Below are 24,717 nucleotides of genomic sequence, written 5' to 3' on the forward strand. Positions count from 1 at the left end.
TCACGATAGAAGATCTCAACAACTTTTAATTTTTTTGACTTGGTGGTTTTATATTACTATCCCTGGTCTTACCAGCATCAAATTCCAGATAAAAAAATAAGTCATGGCGTCAGTATACGAAAGCTTTTACTGGAAAAAAATCAAACGAAAAATAGAGCCTTTGAATACGTGTAAATATTGTGGCCCGCAGCAAGGGCTGCATTGAATAGAAGAATAATTATTTAGAAGGAAAAATATTTCCCTTTTTAATATAAATATTTGTTTTTTACGACTCACCTGTATATCAGAATTTTCGAGGCAATTAAAATAAGTTTTAAGAAAATGGCAATCAAATATTGGTAGAGTGAGATTCATACCCCCAGATTACGAGGCCACAACCCGTTTCAAGTTAAACGAACTCCCTTTTAAACACGAGTTTTCATTCTGTAAGAGAGGTAGAAACGTTATTATTAATTATGCACGTACAAAACATTTGTGATTTTAAACTTATTTTGTTTTTAATTTTTTCAGTATTTAAAAAAATATTTCCATAAAATACAAATAAATAAATACAAATAAGCCACCATTTTCTTGACAGACGAATCAGCCTTGGAAATCATAAAAGCATTACTAATTACACTTTTATTTATCTTTAGATTTAAAAATTTAATGCCTACCTATTTTATCTCGTCAATAATCAAACCCAAAAGTGATTGCTTTTAAAGAACAAGTATTGTTTATAAATGTACCTGTGTCTATAAAATTCCACTTGATTCATTTAAAGCATGCATTTCACTCTCAGATTAATAGGACCATTAGTTCTATTGCATAGAATAAAAACGCTCCAAATGTTTGGTTTGAGGTTAGGATTTTAGTTTAACACCAAACGTGTTACGGACGGCTTTGATTTGTGCTTGCTACTAGCAATTTCAGCCCTAAAGGAAATTGGATAGAAAAATGTTTTCATACGCGCGCTTAAAATTAGAGCATTAAATTATACGGCGAAGTTTCTTAAAAATGTACAAAACATTTTTTTTTCGATAAAAATGAACTACTTTTAAACGACGTCACTAGTTTGTATGAATCAACCGATGAGAAGAGAGCTGTGAAAGATTTCCTGTTGAAGTAAACAGTTAAGTTGACGGTAAGTACCGTCAACTGATCGATCGGAAGAACTGACCGAAAAGAAGCCGAAGAGAAGATGAGATGTCACACGTGGAGTAATTTCAGAAATTCAAATCTTTAAAAAATCATCAAGCGCTGATAATACAATGCATAGAAATAAAAAAAAATTTTGCTTAGTTAAATATTTTATTAACAAATAAAAATAAAACAACCACTGAAATTCCTTATTCGTTGTATTGCTATAAAATATAGCCAACTTTATGGTTTATAGTCATATAATGTTTTCTGACCGTACGGGCAATTTTATTAGCTAGGGGCGTGTTATTACTTGGCGGCCTCCGTGGTGTAGTGGTCAAGACGCTTGACTCACGCATGGAAGGTTCCGGGTTCGATTCCCGGTGAGAACACAAAAATTAAAATGTGATTTTTCTCAAGCCTGGGTGCTCTGTGATGTAATTCACCACTGTAATTAGGCCTCCTGGCCTGTTGTGGTGCAAAAAAAAAAAATGTAAAATGTAAAAAAAAAAAAAAAAAAAAATTACCATAAGATTTCATCAAAGATGAATTAGTCAATTCCATTTAATTCTTTCATGTTGATATGTCGATAAGTCGGCTATTTATTTCATAATAAAAAATATAGAACACACTTTTTGCATTTTTATGATTTACCTATTGAAATAGCTAGATCTAGACCTTTTTTTAAAAAAATCAAACAAATTTTTTTTTGTGAACATCACAAAAATTTCGCATTTAAGTTTATTCAAATTTCATACAGTTTTCCTTAAGAAATATTTGAAAATAATGTGTTTCTTCCGAAAAAAAATGACAAAAACAAAGCAAATCCATCTCTGTATAAACAGCTTCCCAGGGGAGTTGAATCCAGTTTTCGTCTACAAAATTTTAGCCAAACTCAAAATATTGTTGATAAATCCACCTGGTTCACGAAGAAGTCTAATAATTTAAAAAAAAAATTCAGCGTTGCCTAGTATGTAGGTGAAATAATCAAATTAGATGAATCTCACCCGTATAAATAAATGTCTCAGCGCTTTAACTTCGCAAACATCAACAGATGAAAGAATTGAAAGAATATAGATGTTCAAATATGGGCAGAATTGTGAATGTTACACAGTGTGTAAAGTGGCTACTTAAACCAGCCAATGACAAGTCATAAGCCCTGTAGATGCCCAGACTTCTATATTACCTTCTCTAAAATGTTCTTCATCTCTGTTGTTATAAACAGAAATTTGATTTATTTGTAAAAAAATGGCTTCTGGATTTGGGTTCTGAAAACTGCCTTGAGATGGTCATTCTACCAAAACAGTAGTCTTTTTGAACTCGGAATTAATTTTGCATGTCTACTATTTATGTTTTATGTTTATATTAATATAGTGTTAGATATTTTATAATATTATATCTATCATGCACTAGAACATAAAATAAAAATAATGTAAATGAAGAATCACGTAGAAAAGAAAAATGTAACGTTTTATGTGAAATAAATAAATATGTTAACACTGTAACATCCAACAAATTGCCTATGTTTGGAACTAAATTCTCAAAGAACTGAAAACTTTATTGATGCGGGTGCCTACAAACATTTAGACAATGTAGTAATCCCGTTTTTTTAAACAAAACTTTTCTCGGTGAAACTGACTTGAAATGCAACTCACTCGTGAATGAACTATAAACCGGTGTCCCGAGAGAAAGATTTAGTCTTAATACTTCATATATACCGCAAGAATCGTCTTCCATAAGCCAGTCTGCTTCGAACTGTCGGCGGGCACGCGTGCGCGGTAGAACTCACCCCATAAGGAAAGTATTGTGGCAGTATTTAAATAAATACAAATTAATTACCAGTTGAACGAGTTGCGGGTCGTTTCTGTGATCGGTTGAAACTTTACATAAGTGATTTTTAGTACACCCTTTACCTGATAGACTTTAGTTATGTCGAATATTTTGTGGTGGATTTGCGTGTGGAGTGCTATCATTGTCGCAGGTAATTATAAAATGATATTATTACTTCTGTTTGTATTTTTTTATTTGTTAACGAACAAATATTTGAGTTGTTCATTTATCCTTCTTCTTTCCTTCCCATCTCCTCTCCTCTCTTCATAGTATAGTGTTAATTTTTAAGTATTTTATTTTCTTAATCTTTGTTTTTAATTTTTGTATAAAATTGTAAGATTCGATATGTCCATGATCTTGTAATTTTCTCAAACAGGAACGGTGTGGGTAGGTAGGAATAAATAGCCTTAAGGTAATATGCCCGCCCTTATATGTATATAAATTAAAAATAAAGTCAACAATATTTTGAGTTTGTCCAAATTTTTGTAGACAAGGACTGGATTCAACTCCCTGGGGAGCTGTTTATATTAACATATTACAACAGAGATGAAGAACATTTAAGAAAGGTAATATAGAAGTCTAGGCATCCACAGGGCTTATGACCTGTCAATGGCTGGTTTAAGTGGCCACTTTACACACTGTGTAACATTCACCATTCTGCCTATATTTGAACATCTATATTCTTCAATTCTTTCATCTGTTGATGTTTGTGAAGTTAAAAAGCTGAAACCTTTATTTATGCAGGTGAGATTCATCTAAACTCAAAATATTGTTGATAAATTACCTGGTCCATGAAGAAGTATAGTAATTGAAAAAATAACATTTTCAGGCGTTGCCTAGTATGTAGGTGAAATAATTCAATTAGATGAATCTCACCTGCATAAATAAAGGTTTCAGCTCTTTGACTTCACAAACATCAAGAGATGAAAGAATTGAAGAAATATAGATGTTCAAATATAGGCAGAATGGTGAATGTTACACAGTGTGTAAAGTGGCCACTTAAACCAGCCATTGACAGGTCACAAGCCTGTAGATGCCTAGACTTATATTTACCTTTTCTTAAATGTTCTTCATCTCTGTTGTAATATGTTAATAAAATAAAGTGTTAAATAAAACACAGTTTGCTCACCGCACACCGCATCTGAGGACTTATGTCTCCTTGGCGGTGCCCACATACAATGAAAAAAATTGCTCGCCACCAAACAAGAAAAGATGGCCTGAGTAGATCTGTAATCTAGCAGCCTTAGCATCTTTGTGCAGAAATAAAAAAAAGTACGAGAAAAAGAAGAAAGTTAATTCTTCTGGTCGGCCTCAAGGGTGTAATCATCAGCGCATTTGCTTACCATGCGAGAGGTCTCGGGTTTGATTCCCGACATGGTTGACATGGAATATTTATATTAAAGGGTGTTTCCACACTAGAATATTTCATATATGAAGCGTAAGACTGATCATCTTACTTTCGTGCAACAAAAATGATCAAGATACGCTGCGATTGGTGTACCAACCAACTGCCCTATGCACCATTAGGTGCGGAAAGGGAGTAATGATTATGTTGATGAAAACCATAAACTAGTTTGAAAGGTTTTTAAAGGTAGAAAAATAGAGAAAAAAAATTAAATTAAACCAATGAATAAAGGTATACTTGAGAATATTTAAAACACAATTAAATACATATATAAATAGAGTGCTTATAAATGCAACTAAAACAAGATAAAAAATTGAAATAAAACAAAATATATCCATATATCTCTCCAAAACAAAAATTAAAATGTATTGTTGATGCACAATAAGTTTTCTGGGTTATTATGCCGTGTGTCGTTCGTACTCTCTACCGACGTTTCGGATCGCGTTACAGCGTCCATCATCAGGGTTGATGTTATTTGTGTATAAATATGTGTTACGTTAGGTACTTAGAATTTTTACCGTGTCGTAGTCGTTTTTGTGTGATGTTATGTATTTGGGACTTGTACCGTGTCGTAGTCGTTTAGATTAATGTGTACCATTATGTACTTAGGATCTATACCGTATCACAAATCTGTGTTACATTGCAATCTTTATGCGATTTCTTTATGACTGGGTACCAGGATGTTTTTAATCGCATCCCATCATCTCTGTTTATGTTGTCGGGATGTTTGTAAATCTCAATTGCTTCTTTTACTAGTCGTGTTTGGTGGTTCTTTGGCCTCCCTAAGATTATATGATGTGATACGGTATGATGTGATACGGTATAGATCCTAAGTACATAATTGTACACATTAATCTAAACGACTACGACACGGTACAAGTCCCAAATACATAACATCACACAAAAACGACTACGACACGGTAAAAATTCTAAGTACCTAACGTAACACATATTTATACACAAATAACATCAACCCTGATGATGGACGCTGTAACGCGATCCGAAACGTCGGTAGAGAGTACGAACGACACACGGCATAATAACCCAGAAAAACTTATTGTGCATCTTAACGGCCGTGAAAATCTAAGAAGTTTAATCATGTATTGTTGATTTAAAAAGTCATCAATACTAAATAAGCAAACTATTTCGCTTTATTTACAATCCCAAAAAAATATGACAATGTATTACCGTTTTGCACCTTTTTAAAAAAAATAAAAATTGAAAACATAGTACATATAATTTTATATTATATTTCAAAGTAGTTTTTGTAAAAAACTCATTTAGGGACATGCAGATAACAATATTTATTTACAGATATTTTTTTATTTTAACCTTAAAATTTAACACTTATTTGTTTATAAATTTGTAAAAACTACTTAATTTTTTTAATTACACTTTGACCGGTTTCGAGGTTACTACCTCATCGTTTGTAAGTTTTTGCTTTGTTAGCCGTACTCGCCAATAATATATTATTGTTATCAAAAACATTTTTCACTTTGTGGTATGACATTTTACACTTATTTGTTTATAAATTTGTATAAACCACTTAATTTTTTTAATTACACTTCGACCGGTTTCGAAGTTACTACCTCATCGTTTGTAAGTTTTTGCTTTGTTGGCCGTACTCGCCAATAATATAATTTTGTTATCAAAAACATTTTTCACTTTGTGGTATGACATTTTAAAATTTAACTTTCAATCTCTCTTACTTGTTTATAACACACTTCACAACTCTTGCACATAAAAATATCTTGCTAATTTCCATTTACTTATCTGATCGTCTACCGCTCTTCTCAGGAGAAACCTTCTTCTATTCCTTGACATACCGCATCATTCTTCAGCAATTTCTTTTTTGTTCGAGATGCTAGACTTTGAAATTGACTACCTTTTCATGCAAATAATGCACTTTACTTAACAACTTTTAACTCTTCAAAAACTGTGGTAAATAATACTTTCGCGCGCAATGATGTAACATTGTTTTACCACAAGCAGAAGACAGAATATTCTTAAGTTCAGATATTTGAAATAAAAAAATTCTGTAAAATTCCTTTCCACGATTTATAAAAATAAACAGACAATTTAGCCCCTGCTATAGTAAAATAAATTTAAAATCATTCATATGCCGGTTATCTTACATGCGTGCGTCCCCCATCATTGTCAATAACCAACTGAATCTCACATAAACTCCGGTCACAGAACAGCGTCTAGTTTTTTCTTATTAAAAGTCTTATATTCGTGATTTCTCATTAACAGATGTATTGCTAAATTGGCGGACATTCATTTGTCGCGTAGCAAATATAAATATTTTTTGTATAAAAATCCTACATACATATTCAAATTTTACTGTTTAAATTCTGTGTGAAAATGCCCGTTTGAAGATTACGAAAAATACAACTACGCCATTAAAAAAAATAAGAGAGATTTTATTTTATTTTATTTGGAAAACCAACAGTTCTACATACATATTTATAGTAAACAAACAAATATTGTGTATAAACTCAGAACCAATAACAAATTTCCACAAAGTATGCAAAGTTAGTAAATAAAATATATTACAAATTATATAAATACATATAAGTATATACATATAAAAATATTATTTTCGTGTACTCGTTTATATTTTTCAAAAATCAAAGACTTAAAAAAAAGGAGAGTAAGTTATTGTAAATTGGGCGGGATTAGGACAAGAATGCATTAAGAGAGGATAAGGAGGGGAAGGGAGATGTACATATTTATTATTATAATGTCTACTAAGTTACAAAATGCACTTTAAGTGTAAATTTTAAATCTGTCAGAGTGATGTTTGTGTAGTCTATGTCTTTAAATTTTGTATTGTATGAAAAACTGAAAAAGTCCTACGAAAAAAAGCATTTTTAACATTCGATGTTTTACTTATTGGTACATGAAACATGTGGTAGGTACCGTCTACAAATCCTGGCAGGCACAAGTATTGTTATAAAACTAAGTATTTCTGCACAGTCAACTATTCCTGTCATAATTTTGTGAAGCAGTAGTTGGTCCGCACACACTCTGCTGTACTGTAGAGAAGTGATTCTATGGTAGATGGAGGCAGCGAGAGTTGATACATAAGAAATACGGGCTTTGTATTTTAGGTACTTTATAAATTTATTTAAAATGTTTTCTATTCTGGTTATTTAAATACATTTCAAGTCTTGGATCGTATCGTATGTAGACTAGTGTGACATCACAACCAGGTAAGAGTTAAAAAATACCCGAAATATATCCATAAAACTCCAAGATTCACTCATTATTTTTATTCCATTTCTTTCCTGGATAATCTTCCTATCACCTTTCAAGTCTTAACCTAATCCCATATTTTTTATCGTATATAGTGCAATCAAAAGTATTTTTATCAACACATTTATACGTACAATCTATTACTAATGTGTCGTCTTAAAAACGCTTTAATTTGAAAGTAAATACCCTACTATTTATTGATTGATTTGGTGTTTATTTTGTAGAACTCCATATTTAAACTCATACTATTAGAAATCAAACACTGATTTGAGTCTACTGAACACTTTATTTTATTTTTGCAAATATAAAAATAAAACTTAGTGACAATTGTTTCGCCTTGTTAGGGCATTTTCAAATGAATGTGAAGATTAAATATATTTTTATTTTTATATTTGTAAAAATAAAATAAAGTGTTCAGTAGACTCAAATCAGTGTTTGATTTCTAATATTATAAGTTAACTATACTATTAACTGCAAATTTTTATGAGTCTTTTTTTTGGCCTTCTGAAAATTAAAAGTTTTGATAAATATTTTTTTTATGAAAATTGCATTTTGACAATTCATCAACCTTTAGAAATAAAACATTTTTAAAACGCCATGAAACAAAATCTGTTCATACCGTATTTTCAATTGCACAATCTTTTATACTTCCAACAATTAAATGTTTTTTAATCGTCCGTATGAGAGTATTATGATGTTGACCGATTATTTTATAGTCATATGGCGTATTAAATCTCCCACGATAGCCGAGTTTATAAGTACACTGTAATAATCGTTGCTAAATATTTTAACAACGCAATGTAAGTCATCGTATTGGGAAATTCTCAATACGGATTGCAAATTTCAACGTTACAAGATTTGATGTACAAAATATGCACATGTATAGATACATACGTCATCAACATCAACAAAATAATTAAGGAGTAAAATCAATTAAAAATATTAATTGAATTTTACCAAAAATGCCGTAAAACTACAGTTAAAATATAAACCCTTTAAATTTATTTAAAATTGTAAATTCAATATGGGATTGCCCTGAACTATTATCTCTCATCAACTTTAGGGTGCCTGGAAGAATAACTAGACAGGTGCCACCGTTTTGTAGCAACAATTCACGGACAGTGTATACTTGTAATGCCGTATTAAATAGACTTCACGAACTCGGCAACAGTTATTCTCACGTATCTGATATATTTAGTGTAGGGTATTGTTCCTATAGAACAAACTTTTTGAACTTTTTCGAAGATGGTGAATGGTAATTATATTTATTTATTCATGCACTTTATAATACACATTTATATATATGTACAGTTTTTTGTTTACTTTTCTTAGCTGTGTGAAACAGTACTTTTGATTTTCTTGTTGTATTACTGTAGAATGTTTTATTATTTAAACTTTCTACTGAATATGCTGTATAATTTTTAGGTTGATTTAAAAAAAAAAATCTTGGGTATTAGGAAATTCATGTTTTAAAATATATATAAATATATTCAGCCAGATCTCTTTTCGCCCTAACCTCTACTCGTTTGCGAATGATTTGGGATTTAATACTCACTTATGAATTTTATATATGATATAACGCACGCCTCTGTCTGTTGGATATATTGTTTTATATGTTTTTTCGATGTTGCAAAATATTAAACATACTTGTTTATTATTGTACGCATGTGAATGGAGTTTTTGTTTAATTAACTTTAAGAATTATTCTCACATAGAATTGCATCACAGTATAACAGACTTTCTCCCTGTAAAAAAAGATCCTACATATAAAATGTACATATACACAAAACGCACAATACTCATGTTTTGTGCTTATATTATAATGTACATAAATATTTTTTTTAATTTATCTAATATGTTTTAGAAAGAAATACAATTCAACACAAATAATAATTGTATTAATATTTTTGAAAAATATTAATGTATATCTCTGTTGTAATATGTTAATATTAACAGCTCCCCAGGAAGTTGAAACCAGTCTTTGTCTGCAGGAATTTGAACAAACTCAAAATATATATATTGCGAGCATAAAACGAAAACTGACCAAGTCAGAATACGATTTTGTAATCAAATTAAGATTGAAGTTTTTACATAGATCTAGGTTTATATGTAGTTTTGCTATTCCCCTAGAAAAAAATTGACTTTAAGTTTCTTTTGTTTTGCAATATCAATGTTATCAATTATTTTAGATAGTTTTTTTTTCAGTAAAAAATACCATCCAGCACAAAATCTTAATAGAAACATCACAAAATTTGACTTGGCCAGTTTTCGCTGTATGCTCACAAAATTTGTATTATTTTTACTTGGTCTGTATCCGGGTATATGAAGAATACAGTTCCGAGTGTGAAAAGGAACCAAAACCCTGGTCGAGCGTTCTTGACTCGATGGACACTCTCAGTTTAAAACCCTGAAATTCGCCTACTGTTCTTGAGGTCCTAGGTTCGATTCCTGGCAAAGTGGATAAAATATTGAATTAAAGGTTGTTTAACATTTAAAAATAAATGTTATTGATTTTTCGCATTTTTCCATTAGCTTATTAACCCCCCTAGGGATATTAATTATTATTAATAATTAATAATATTAAATTTACATAATCTAAATTTAATATTATTAATTATTAATTATATATATAATTATAATATTATCATTTAAGAGAAGGAAAAAGGTAATAGACGACTAGGGATTTACAGGGCTTATGACCTGTCGTTGGTTTTTTAATTTTTTTTAAAAAGAAATATTTGCGTTCTTATGATTTACCCAAATATTTAATTTTGAGGGCCATTTTCAACGAGTTGTAATTAACTCACTATTAGAAAATGGAATCGAGTTGGGGTAGAGTGGGATTCGAACCACGGACCTTTGGTCCGTGAGTCCGAGACACTAGCCACAGGACCACAACCCGATTTTAAATTCATTTAAGTTCGTTTCAGTAGCCACTTAAATACCATGTCCGACGCTACTTTACCATATTTTGAGTTCGTCCAAATGATTGAAGACAACGACTTGATTCCACCCCCTAAGAAGTCAATAAGAATTACGTATTTTAACAGAGATGAGGAATATTCCTAAGAAGAAAGTTTTGAAGTCAATACTTTAACAGGGCTTATGACTTGTCGTTAGCTAGTTTAAGTGATGACTTTGCACTCTGTGTAACATTAACTATTTTGCCAATGATAAAACATACGTATTTCTTTGATTCGTTCATCTCTTGATTTTCTTAAAGTTAATGGACTGAATCCTTTATTTATCAACAAAATAGTTTCAATATTTCTATTATTTCAATACGGAAGTTGCAGTTTTATTAAGCCTGCGTATAATGTACAAGGTTTTTATTTCACGGGTAGATTTTGTTTCCTGGCTAAGATTTTTTAAAGTTTCATTGCCAAAATACGGTATTTTTTGTCGGAAATAAATATTAAATAAATATAATTTAATTGAAATAATAAAAAAAGTGCTTATTGTGATAAAGTATTGCATGTTAACATAAATTGTGTATGTTTTTTAAAACAATTATTCAATGTGTTTACATTAATTGACTGACAGCAACTAAAGAACTCTGTAAACAAACAAAGCAATTAAATGTAATTGAACTCTGTAAACCAAAATTCTTAAAATTTATTCATAAATTAGCCACTGATATTATTGTAGACCAGGAACTTAAACCTGAAAAAAATTGTAGTTAACATGGACACAATTCGAGAATATCAGAAAAATGTCATATACAACCTTCTAAAACTAAACAAGGACAGTCGAGACTAATAAATCAGGGACTGAAATTATACAATAAACTACCAGAAAAAACTAAACAAAAGACTCAAAATAACTTTTCAAAAGATGTGAAAAATGATATTACCAAGAAACATCACTCTGTCAGATTCAAAATTTACACTTAAAATGCATTATGTAACTTAGTAGAGATTATAATAATAAATATTTACATCTCCTTTCCCCTCCCTTTCCTTTCTTCAAGCATCCTTGTCCTAATCCTGCCCAATTTAAAATAACCCATTGTTCTTAAAAAAATAAAAAATTATTTGATTATTAAAAAATATTTACGAGTACATGATAATAACATTTTTATATGGATATACTTATATGTATTTATTTTATATGTAATATATTTTCTTTGCTAACTTTGTATACTTTCTGAAAATCTGTTATTAGTTCTGAGTTTATACACTATATCTGTTTGTTTACTATAGATATGTATGTAGAACTGTTGATTTCTCAAATAAAATTTAAAAAAGTAAACAGAGCATGAATAAAAAAATATGTATTATTTTTGTAAAATAAATGTAAAAATCCGTAAGGGTTGATAAATAAATTTTCAAAAAAAAATATACACAAAATATTCAATCATTCATATCATCTGCACACTGCGCAAATATCGCGAGCGGGTTTGGCAGCTTTATTTTCTTAATTGAACACGAACAGATAAATGTGTTGAAAATGCTTACAACGATCTACTTGACATTCCATTTTGAAGGCTAGTAATCAAATAAAATAATAAATAAAAATTAAAAGCAAGCATAATCTTTTGAATTTTTATTTAATTTTTTTTTAAAACGGACACAACTTTTGTTAACACATTTTAAAAGAATAATTTTTAGTGTTCAAATGATGATGAAAATGTTGTATTAAACAAATAGAATAGGTTTTTTCTTTTTCCTTTATTAGGGACGTCTACCAAAACAAGTTACATGGATTTACAAATTATAATAATCATAAAAACAACACAAACATAAAGAAATAACAATAGACAGCAAAAATATAAGTACGAGAAAAACATAAAATGATAAATGTAATAGTAAAAATATAAACTAACTAAATTCCAACATGAGCTCGAACCGAGCGGTCCGGCGTGATTGGAATTTTGAATCATAATATATTATTTTGTTCAATATTTTAGTGGTGTTTTACATACAAGCTTTTAAATCAAAACAATATAAGAATAAAACCACTAACTGACTTTTTTAGTCTACCGGTTTCGAGACGTATCCGTCTCTTCGTCAAGACACTCACTACACCAACATGCAAATACTAAAATACACCTCCACTTTCACCATCACCGTAGTATATATATAGCATTTCCAGAAATACAAAAATCGCAAGCAGATTTATAGAGATGCGAACACCACCATGTCTCAACATGCATTGAGTAAAAAAAATGTTCAACAATGTTTGATTATGTCCAAATGCTTGCAGACTGGCTGGATTTCCTCCCTAGGGAGTTGTTCATATTTAAATTTATTTCAACAGAGAGGGAAAAAGTTTTCGAGAAGAAATTTGGAAGTCTAGGCATTTACAGGGCTTATGACCTGTCGTTGGCTGGTTTAAGTGGCCACTTTACACACTGTGTAACATTCACCATTCTGCCCATGTTTGAACATCCACATTTCCTCAACTCTTCCATCTGTTGACTTTTGTGAAGTGAAAGAGCTGAAACCTTTATCACGTGGGTGAGATTCATCCGGCTGAACCAAATCACCTAAAAATCAAACATTGTTGAATTACTACCTGGTAAAAGAAGAAGTATAAAAATTGGAAAATTGTTTCCAGGCGTTGCCTAGTAGGTGATTTGGTTCAGCCGGATGAATCTCACCCACGCGATAAAGGTTTCAGCTCTTTTACTTCACAAAAGTCAACAGATGGAAGAGTTGAGGAAATGTGGATGCAAACATGGGCAGAATGGTGAATGTTACACAGTGTGTAAAGTGGCCACTTAAACCAGCCAACGACAGGTCATAAGCCCTGTAAATGCCAAGACTTCCAAATTTCTTCTCGAAAACTTTTTCCCTCTCTGTTGAAATAAATTAAAAAAAAATGATTTTTATTTCATCTTAAATTGAAGAATTGGTAGAAAGTTATGAGGGAGGAGGGGCAAAGGTGGGGGGTTATCCGATTAGTTAATTTTTAATTAATAAAGTGGGCCATATTATAAAAATTATTTGATTATTTATGAAAGGAATATCATTATTAATTTAAGTTAAAAATGAATAAGTAATTTTTTGTTTTGTACACCGTTTTGTGAGAAAGGCCTAAATCTATTTTTATCGTATTTGTTACAATCAATATAGTGTAAAATTTCCATTCAAAATAAACGTAAAAATGGCACAAATGATAAAAGTGCCGCGCCATCTATAAATAATTAGTTTCATATTTTCGTTTCGAATCACCTTAAGGCTTTTTTGATGTGAAAAATCCACATATTTGTACAAAATGTTTGACTACAGCGTTAATGCTTAAAACATTTTTGTTGTTTAGCACCAAAACCCTTTTTAAACATTTGTTTTCCGTTGGTTTTTTAGCCTTTTAAATTTATTTCAACAGAGAGGGAAAAGGCATTTAAGTCTAGGCATTTACAGGACTCATGACCTATCATTGGCTGATTTAATTAGCTACTTTACACACTGCGTAACATTCACCATTCTGCCCATGTTTGCATCCACATTTCCTCAACTCTTCCATCTGTTGACTTTTGTGAAGTAAAAGAGCTGAAACCTTTATCGCGTGGGTGAGATTCATCCGGCTGAACCAAATCACCTACTAGGCAACGCCTGAAAACAATTTTCCAGTTTTAATACTTCTCCTTTTACCAGGTAGTGAATTCAACAATGTTTGAGTATGTCCAAATTTTTCAATTTTTTTTTCAATTTCAATTTATTTATTTTAAATATAACATATACATTACAAAAATATATTCAATACGTACATATTATAAAAAAGGAAAAAAAATACACGAAAGAGGCTCATGTCAAAGGAGTCGAAGAATCCTGCTCCGGAAAACCCCTTCGGATACATGGAACAGATCAATATCCAGAGCGATGTTGTTCAACATAGCGGTAGCTCTTCCAACAGGCATAACCATAGGCAGGTTGGTCCTGAATATCGGAATATGAAACAATCTATGCTGACGCTGTCTTAGGTAATTATCAGGAACATACAAACCAATGCTCATCATAATTTCAGAATTATCGATCATACCGCGCAACAATCGATAAAAATGTGTGGTCAAATACACATTCCTTCTAGTCTCTAAACTGTTGTAGCCAAGCATACCCTGGAGAAACTCGGTCGGGTAGAGCCAAGGATAATACCCGCACTCTCTCATGTAGAGATATCTCAGAAACTTCTTTTGGATTTTCTCTATCATAAGAGAGTACTTCAGTTCATGTGGCCCCCAAATCATCGAGCCACTCTCGAGTCTACTTCGCACCAAGGAGTTGTAAAGAGTTCTCAGTACGCGGGTATTTTCGAAAACCCTGGCAGTACGCAGAACAAATCCTAACATCTTCAATGCATCACCACTGATTGTCTCTATGTGTTCATGAAATGTCAGAGTGCTTACAAATCTAACGCCCAGATCCTTAACATTCGATGTTCGTATCAGATTCTGGTCATTCATTTTGTAGCGAAAAAAAAGAGTTTTTTGGGCCCTAGTGAAGGACGTGACCGAACACTTGGAAACATTAAACCCAAGTTTGTTTCGCCTTCCCCATTCAGATATATTAGATATATCCGCATGGAGAAGACGAAAATCGTCAGAAGTTGTCACCTTTAAAAACAGTTTTAAGTCATCCGCAAACAACAGAAAACGCGAGTTCAAAATTACATTTTTAATATTATTAATGAAAATCGAGAACAACAATGGACCCAGGTTAGAGCCTTGCGGGACACCCGAGAAAGTATGGAAACACTCTGACGCGAATAGACCGTAGGAGACGAATTGGTTTCTGTTTTGGAGGTAGCTCGCCATTAATTTTAACATACCATCCGAGAAACCGATCTCATACAGCTTATTTAATAAGACATCATGGTCGACAGTATCAAAGGCCTTGGCGAAGTCATTATATGAACAGTCTACCTGATGTCCTGCATCCAGAGCTTCCGTGACGTAGTTTGTAAAAACCATTAGATTGGTTTCAACCGAGCGGCCTTTCCTGAACCCATGTTGTTCATCAATAATAAATGGCTCTACTCGGGAAGTGACGATTCTACATATGATAATTTCAAATACCTTCGCTGGTGCAGAAAGAACAGCTACAGGTCTGTAATTTTCTACTGATGACTTAGATCCACTTTTATGTATAGGTGTTACTTTTGACGTCTTCCATGTTTCTGGGAAGACCCCCGTATTAAAAGAAAGATTATACAAAAAACAGAGGGGTTTTTTGATCAGTTCCACACAACCTTTTAGGAAGAATGTCGGGATAAAATCTGGTCCGAGAGAATTAGTAATACTTAATTTTTTGATAGTGTCGGCCACATCCTTCTCATTGATATTTTGAACATCAATAAACTGTGCACCGGTCTGTGAACATTGCTTAGCAATATTAACATCTAGAAGCGGAGGTTCATTGCTATATACTGTTTTAAAATGACCTGCAAACGCTTCAGCTATGTTTGCACCTCGAACCAATTTTTCACCCCATGTCATGGAGTCAACACTCCCACCATCCGCCTTTTGTGACCTTATATAGTCCCAAAAGGTATTAGGATCATGAAGAATGTTGCTTTCCATGCTGGAAATGAACTCCCGGTACGCCAATCGAATGCTACGTCTTACGACAGATCTGTAACACCCAAACATCTCATAATCACCGCGACAGCCAGAAGCTTTCCACTTTTTATGATAGAAATGCTTAGTCTGTATGTTTCTAACAATATCCCTAGAAAACCACTTCGGATATCGCCTCCCACCAGTAGCCTGAGATTTTCTAGGGAAGCAGGAATCAAATACACCTTCAACAATACAATAAAAATATTGTACCGCTTCATTTACATCTGATATTTTATACATCTCGCCCCAGTCGATACCACCCATGAGAGAGTACAGTCGGTCAAAGTCGCCTTTATGAAAATTCCATCCTCTTTGACTAACCGTACCCTCCGCGGGAACTCTGGATCGACGGGGGCGATCTGCAATCAGATTGTAACAAAATTCAAGTGCGGGGTGATAATTATCTTCTCTTGTAAGAGGTGATAATGACCGAAACACACCAACAACTCTTCTACTGAATATTAAGTCCAGCGTTCTACCCCTAGAGTTCAAAATATAATTATACTGCGAAAGACCCAACACCGAGCACAAAAAAGTGAGGTTAGCCTCTATACCTTTTATGTTTTTTGCTGAATGCATGTTAAAATCCCCCAATATAATGACACTTTTGTCCCGAAGTAGCTCTAAACTGGACAATACCCTGTCAAAGAACAGTTGATATATATTCGTCTCACTCGCCGGAGGGAAATATAATACACAAATGAACGTAATATCGAGATCGTATGTCAGTTTTACCCAGAGATCTTCATTGGACGTTTCTAAAACAGAAAAACGCTCGACTTGCAAGTTTTTTCTATTTCTCACAGCCAATAAACATCCCCCACCCTGCCTGTGGCCACCGCGATCTCGCCTTACTACTGTAAAGTTACTATCAAATAATTCAGAGTCAAAAACGCCATCGTTCAACCAAGTTTCGGTTAATGTTATAACATCAAGGTCACAGGCCGAAACACTGTTATAAAAATCTTCGCGTTTCGTTTTGAATGCTTGATTGAAATGCTTGAAGACTGGCTGTTATTCATATTTAAATCTGTAAATGCCTAGACTTCCATATTCCCTCTTCCCTAGAGAGGAAATCCAGCCAGTCTACAAGAATTTGGACATACTCAAACATTGTTGTTAGCCTTTATTTAAAAATGGACAAAACTTTTGTTAACATCTTACAAAATCACCCGCAAACGAGTAGAGGCTTTAAAAAAATACAAAGGGTGTAAATTTATCTAGGTAGTGTAATGAAAAGTTATAAGCCCTATAATTGCCTGGTCTTCCGTACTCTCTTCTTTAAATGTTCTCCATCTCTGTTGTTATAATATAAAGTTCGTTTTAATCTTCCCTTTCACTCTATTTCAAGGATCTTATAACTTATGATATAAAACGGTGTTTTGTTAAAGTTGCAAAGCGTGATAATGCCTTTTATTTCCACGCCTAATACAAAAGTAATCGAATAGATCTGTATATAAAGTTATCGAATAATATTGATTCAGTGAGCACGTTTTTAAATTAAAATAAAAACATATCTTCATACTGTTACATGAGCTAGATAGTCATTGTATGCACAATCCAAAGACAGAATAACAAAAGACCTATCACATAAAATGTAACATAATATGTTTTCTTTTTTTTTAAAATTATTATTATTTTTTGGTTATTTTTTATTTATTAAGGAAAAACAACAGTTGTTATATAAGAATACAAACTATAAAAAATAGTACATACACCCAGTTAAAGTTTTTCACAAATATAATGAGAGAACATGTTACACAGTAAAGAGAAAAATAATATATTATATAAGACATGAGAAAAAAAAGAGCTCGTAAGAAGGTTGAGGGATAAGAAAATAGAGTATGGAGGAGTAGAAGAGAGGAGTTTTGTTGACTTTAAGGGACAATTGATTGAAATACTAGAAATATGGACTATCGATAAAATTGTTTAAAATTTTGAAGAGGAAAGACAGATCAGAAATGCTTCTACGTTTAGTAAGGGAAGTTAAACTATGAAAGGAAGAAGAGTCTTCATACGAGTCAAAATATGTAAGAGATTTACGATCCAGAAGTTTAAGGAATCTATTCTGTATTTTATCTAGTTGTGATATATAAATTGTAAATCGAGGATTCCAAACAACAGATGCAAACTCAAGATGGCTGCGAACGTATGCATTATATAAGATTTTGAGGGATGCGGTTGTTTTGAATGGTTGAGCAGTGCGTATAATCAAGCCAAGATTTCTGTCAGCCTTATTTATATACGCCTGAATATGGGAATCAAATAAGAGTTTTTGAGTAAGAAGGGTGTTGAACGAATGAACGAACCAGTGATGTCGTTCAAAGTAGTTCATTTTTATTATTTTTTTCCTACATTTTCAAAAAACTTAGCTGTACTGTTATATTTAAATTAAAGAAACAATAGTGGCACAATGATTTTATTAAACTTAATGGCACACGTCAGTTCATTTAAATAGTGCCTTTGTTTTTGCGAATAAATGTTAGTTTACTGATAGCGCGGGTGTTTTTGTAATTAATTTACTATGAAAATGAGTTGTGCTACTTTTATTTCGGAGGTGCGAATTGTAAACGTGTTTTCCATACTTAAGAGAATTTTTCAATTGAATTTTAACGAAAAAAATTTTAAATTTTAAAATCAAGCTATATTTTAAGGAGTTTAGTCCGTTTTTTTTAAAAATATTTTTTTTTATTTATTGACTCATTTAAGAATAACTTTGACAGAAAATAAAATGCTTTAATTTTTACCATATTTCCGAAAACATTTTTTGAAAGCAATTTTATGTAGCACTAAAGTTATTGATTAAAATCTTCTGTAAAAAACGAATTTTAAAAAATCTTTTATATTTTTGGCGTTTTTTTAATAAATATACTATTTATACGATATGCCGTTTGAGTTTCGTAATCTTGATAATATTGAGCATCAAAGTGTGAAGAATGGCCATGTTTCAATTTCGTCATCTTAAACAAGAGAGTGGGCTTGAAACTTTATAATCGGACTTAAATAGGTTGGTAGGTGTGGAGAAGACATGTCAGAGGCGTGCGATTTTTTTTCTAAAGAACATTGAATAATGACCATTGATTTTAAATTATTATAGTATAGAGTGAGTTTCAAGAAACCATATCTCAATTATCATTTTACTTTATTTTACTAAAATTTTGTTGATTTCAATGATACAATTATTTATTTATTTGACTATGTATGAATCTAAATTTGTTTAATTTATATTTTAATATTTATATCTGATTAACTTTTTTACGTTGTATTCTTTGGAAATTTATTATTTATTTCTTAAACCTTGTTTTTCGGACTGTTATTCTATTGTATCACATGTCATTTTAATTTAATTTAATTATTTTACTATGTATTTTTTATTGTAAATTATTATGGCTTGACACGGGCACTGCCTTAAAGCTTTAATTAGTTGATTAATATTTCAGCAAGTGTAATTTTGAATGAAAACATAAATAAATAAATAGATTAGAACAATACTTCTTTGTCCATAATAATTATTAATTAGTTGGCGTATGGTAGAAAACAAAAGCCTGAAAATGAGAAAAAAACATTAAAATGTTTAAAGGTCGAGGGCCGCGATTACAAATGCTATCTTCATACATACAAATACATATCGAGATGGTAAAAAGTAAAATTAATATTTATGTACGAAAATGTGTATTTTTTTACGAAAATGTGTATTATTGTACAAAAATGTGTATTTTTTTATTTATTTAAAATTTAAAGAATCTTTGTCGGTAAAATTGGCTGGTTGATATTTACAAATATATTATATTATTGAATATAAATGCGCTAACATTTATCGAAACTCAACCGGGCACCGTTAAAAATCCTAACTGCATTCGTTACATGCACCTTGAACATAGACCCCAACTTTACCCATTTGATGATATAAATATTAAAAAAAAAGCATTTATGTAACTCAATTATAACTTATAGCATAATATAATGGAGGGGCACTAATAAATCATTATTTAAACCCCTCGAATCAGCTCAAACATAAATAATTAAAATAATTTTAAAAACTGCCCTTCAGGTACCCCAGCGTCAAATTATTTAAGGTATTTGAAATCTTAGATATAAAGCAATGATATATATTAAGAAAATAATGTTAACTATAACAAATTATTCTACCAAATTCCAAAAGAAACACTTCCACACTTCCACACTTCCTTAACTCAAACTAGAGGATAGGTCATGGGGTCTACCACAAACTCTGAATTCGGGCCTCAAATTATTCAATTTGTTACCCGAACATTGCAAAACCATGACCCCGATTCAATGAAATAATTTTGAAAATAAATGGTTACTGAGTTTAGGTGGAGAAAAATCAGAAAATTTACTCAAAAACATTCTTAAATAATAAATGGTATGAGTAAATATTGTATAACTGTATAATACATTAACTAGTAGGTAGTAATTTTATTGTTTTTTTTCTTGCATAAAAATGTAAACCAGGCTGTACTTAGTTAGGCACACTAGACATGACCCAGAGAAATCTATTACCTAAGTGTGTATGTAGTAGATAAGGAAATTATTATTTTTGTTAATAAACCACGATTATTATTATTATCATATACATTTACAAATTACAACACAGATGGAGAACCTTTTAAAGAGGGAAATATGGAAGTCCAGGCATTTACAGGGCCTATAACATGTCATTGGTTGGTTTAAGTGGCCACTTTAGATACTATGTAATATTCACCAATTTGCCTTTTTTTAACATCCATTTTTCTTTGATTTTTCAATGATTCCCTAGGGGGTGAAATCCAGTTTTTTGTCTTCAAACATTTGGACAAACTCAAAATATGGTATATATTTATGTTTAGGATATCATCATCATAAAACCCTAATCCACACTTGATGGTGCAAAGGGCACTGCATTGGAAAAATACTTGCATTGTATCTAGATCATGTGTTACAGGAAGGTAAGGTGAACTCTTACGCTTCATGTGCCAGTCCAAAGTTAGTTTAATATTGCAGCGTAAAGCCATCCTTTAAATAAATATTTCATCTTGACCCTCTCAGAAATCGAACTCAGAGCCCCGAGAACGGTTGGCGAACACACTAATCTACACTACGAGGCGGACTTTTCTCGTCAATATTTTTTTTACCTGAGACTAGCCATCCAGTCGGAAGACTTGTCCAATATTCTGGTTCTATTTCACACACAGAACTGCATTCTTCATCTAGTCGCACACAGACAAAAGATTTTGGAATTTCATGAAAAATATTTTACCCGATTTTTTAGCCGCATGAATTTCACACGAAAAATACTTCAACGCACGACAAAACTAAAAAGAAACCTTTAAATGCATTATTAATGCCATTCCATAGTACTTTATCCGAATTTCAAAGCATTAACGGGTGTTTAACGACACGCCATACAGTTTTTGTTCATTAAAAATATATGACATTATTTTAGGTAACGAAACCTTTAGTTAAACAATATGTCTTATTTTTAATACCCTTTTTTATTACATAGATTATAACGTATCAAGTAGTTTTATTTGATTGGCGATTAAAAGCACCAAAAACCCAAGTTGAAAAAAAAAGTTGCAATTATTGCCGTCTTGTTGGGAATTTTTTTATTTATTAATAATAAATAAAAATACAATATTACAAATAAATACAATTTTTTACATTAATCATATACATATATTTACATTAACGTTTCCCATTACGTAAAAGAAATAAACAATTCTTGTGTACATAATGGGGAATGACGTCTTACAATAGTTTATTTTAATTAATAATATTTTTAGGATAACATAAATAAATTACAAAAAAGATATAAACGATGTTTTCAATCAGTGTTACATAAAGAAGAATTATAGATGTAATTTTTCACTTCTTTCTTAAATATGTTGTATTCCTGACTGTACTTTTTATTATCTTTGTTCATTTCATTAAAGGAAAATATTCCTCTGTAAGCATAGTGCAGTAGTTGTTTTTAATTTAGAAATTAACATATTACCACCTGTTCTAGGTCGCGTACTTACGAAATACTATTATTTATTTTATCTTTATGTATTTGAAGCAAACAATTATTTATATATAGCAATTTTATACCTTAAACCTTAAATTTTTTAAATAATTGAACAGTGGGAAAAGTAGACGGTTTTTTCAAAATAACTTTTATAATTAATATTTGTATTTTTTCAACCGGTAAAATATTTGTTTTAAAAGCACCACACCATCTGATTATTCCGTACTGTAATATGGATTGGGTGAACGCAAAGTGCATAGGGCACTGCACTAATACACCAATCGTAGTGTATCTTTATCGTTTTTTTTTTTTATGAAGGTAAGATGATCAGTCTTAGGCTTCAGGTACCAGTCCATGATACATGAAATATTCTGGTGTAAAAACACCCTTTTAAATGAATATTTCATATCAATTAAATTGATTGGTCAGCAAACGCGCTGACTATTACACCACGAGGCCGACTAATATAACATGTGAATTTTTATTTTATTTTATTTTATTTTTTCTAGTACAAGTACCTTTCACAAACTAACATTTATTTCTATGTACATTGGTATTTCGCATTTATAATATTATTTGAAATAATTAGAGAGTAAAATATACAAATTCAATAAATTAACACTTGATAATATAAAATCAACTTTTAATATACGAAATGCCATTTAAACTAAAATAAGAAAATATTGGTAACTTAGTAATAAAAAATAATGTTTTTCTCGGGAATTGGACTAAGAACCTAATGTTAATAAATATGTTATTTTAATTTTTGTCGCTAAATCCAGAATGGGATTGACTTGACAGTTCAAAAAGGTTTCATAGAATGATGTACTGGGAATTCGAAACATAAATAATTGGTTGTCATTATAAAAATACGTTACCTGGAATGCTGGCTTCGAATCGACGTACGTATAAGGAACATGACCTTTTTCGTCGCCGCCATAATTTTCCTTGTCTCTCGGGTTAGTTATTCGTTTGGGACAGCCCGGCCATGTAACTGTTTCACATAAACTGTAACAACACGAAAATAAAAATACTACGGCGAGCGAGAGAGACGACACGAGGAAGACGGCGGCTGACAGAGAGTGACGGAGATAGAAAGGAATGTGGAATTTTAACGGAAAATTTATTTAAGAAGCCAATAGTGATTGACGTCCGCTCAATTTTGTACCGTTTGCAGGTTTAGTTAACAAATCCAGAACCTTAAAACCCGTATATTATAACGAGGGAGAAAATAAGTAATTCTAATTTTTACTTAGTTTTCAATTAATGTTAAATTTAGGGGTCAGACATTTATTTATTATATATACGGCTTAAACCAATTACAACAGTTACATGAAGAAACATAAATGCAAGAAACTGAACAAAAATAACATAAAACTATTAAGCAAAGACAAACAAAGGCAAAACAATAATTGTATACAATATATTCACAAAAACAAAAGACCTTAAACTTTGAGCTAAACCATGCCAATCCAACTTCATCCCACACTGTTTAGTCGCAAAAAGATCTACGAAAAGCCGGAAGATCTATCCTAAAGAATTCCAAGTCGTGTGATGAATTGACTAATCTACACATTCTGGACATTGGGGCATAAAAACCATAGTTGCTCTAATAATATTTTATAAATAGCAGATTTTGACTTCTGGTGACGCGGTTGGGAACATGAAATTGATTGCAACGGAGATGGGACATCACTTAAAGCATTAAGTATTTTATAAAAAAACATCACTTTGCAAATTTCCAACGTAATCAATATTATTGGAGACTGAACCGTTAATCAAGGGTATTAGAAATCTCCACTCTTTGAAAAAAGTTTCGCCACTACTAGTACTACCATCATTCCCCGTAGGGGTAGGCACAGATAATGCACCGCCACACACGTCTATCCTGGCATATAGTCCTAGCTTCATCCACATTAATACATCTTGTCATACATGCCCTTCGCTTCTGTCTGCTTTTGACATGACCAGACTTAAGATTTTGGTTTGCCTTATCATGCCACGTCTTTCTTGGTCGTTCTCGTCCCACGTTATCTTTTACTCTCGACATTTATACTTGTTTTACCATTCTTTTGACTTCCATTCGTTTTACGTGGCTAAACCATTTCAGAGAACATCAGGCCGTCTCCCCGTAGAGGTAGGTAGAAGGGATTGAATGCCACATCACTCTGTCTTTGCATACATACCTCGCTTCCTCTACATCTTCTCATTCACGCATGTCGATTACTCCTACTCTTGGCATGTCCATCTTCAAGTGTTTGTTGAATTTGGTAATGCCGCATCCATCAACATTCGCATCGTTAATCTTTTTAGCCGCCCTTTCGCAGTTCATTCGCTCCACGTGTCTAAACCAACGCAAAGCTCCTTTCTTGATTTTGTCGATAGTACTTATCTCAGCCCTACATAATGTAGAGGTATAAATGAAGAAATAATAAAATATTGCTTACAAATAAAAAAGCGCATCTTTACTTACGACGTTGGGGCGTATTTTTTTATTTCCCAGAATTATTACATAAGTTAATTAAAATGTCCGTACGT

At 31.7% G+C, this 24,717-nt stretch overlaps 1 protein-coding gene across 1 annotated transcript in view; it reads left to right on the forward strand.

The window, feature by feature from the left end:
• The first annotated feature begins 2,856 nt into the window (after positions 1-2,856).
• LOC148274150 (uncharacterized) overlaps positions 2,857-24,717 on the forward strand; it is a 111,299-nt gene continuing 89,438 nt past the window's right edge. Inside the window, exon 1 of the mRNA XM_088237556.1 lies at positions 2,857-3,100. Coding sequence (XP_088093682.1) covers positions 3,049-3,100 — 52 coding nt within the window. The 5' untranslated portion in view covers positions 2,857-3,048. The remainder of the gene's footprint in view (positions 3,101-24,717) is intronic.

Source organism: Micrasema longulum, unplaced genomic scaffold, assembly GCF_059751315.1.
Source record: "Micrasema longulum isolate JH-2025_06_02 unplaced genomic scaffold, ASM5975131v1 h1tg001739l, whole genome shotgun sequence".
Classification (NCBI taxonomy): domain Eukaryota; kingdom Metazoa; phylum Arthropoda; class Insecta; order Trichoptera; family Brachycentridae; genus Micrasema; species Micrasema longulum.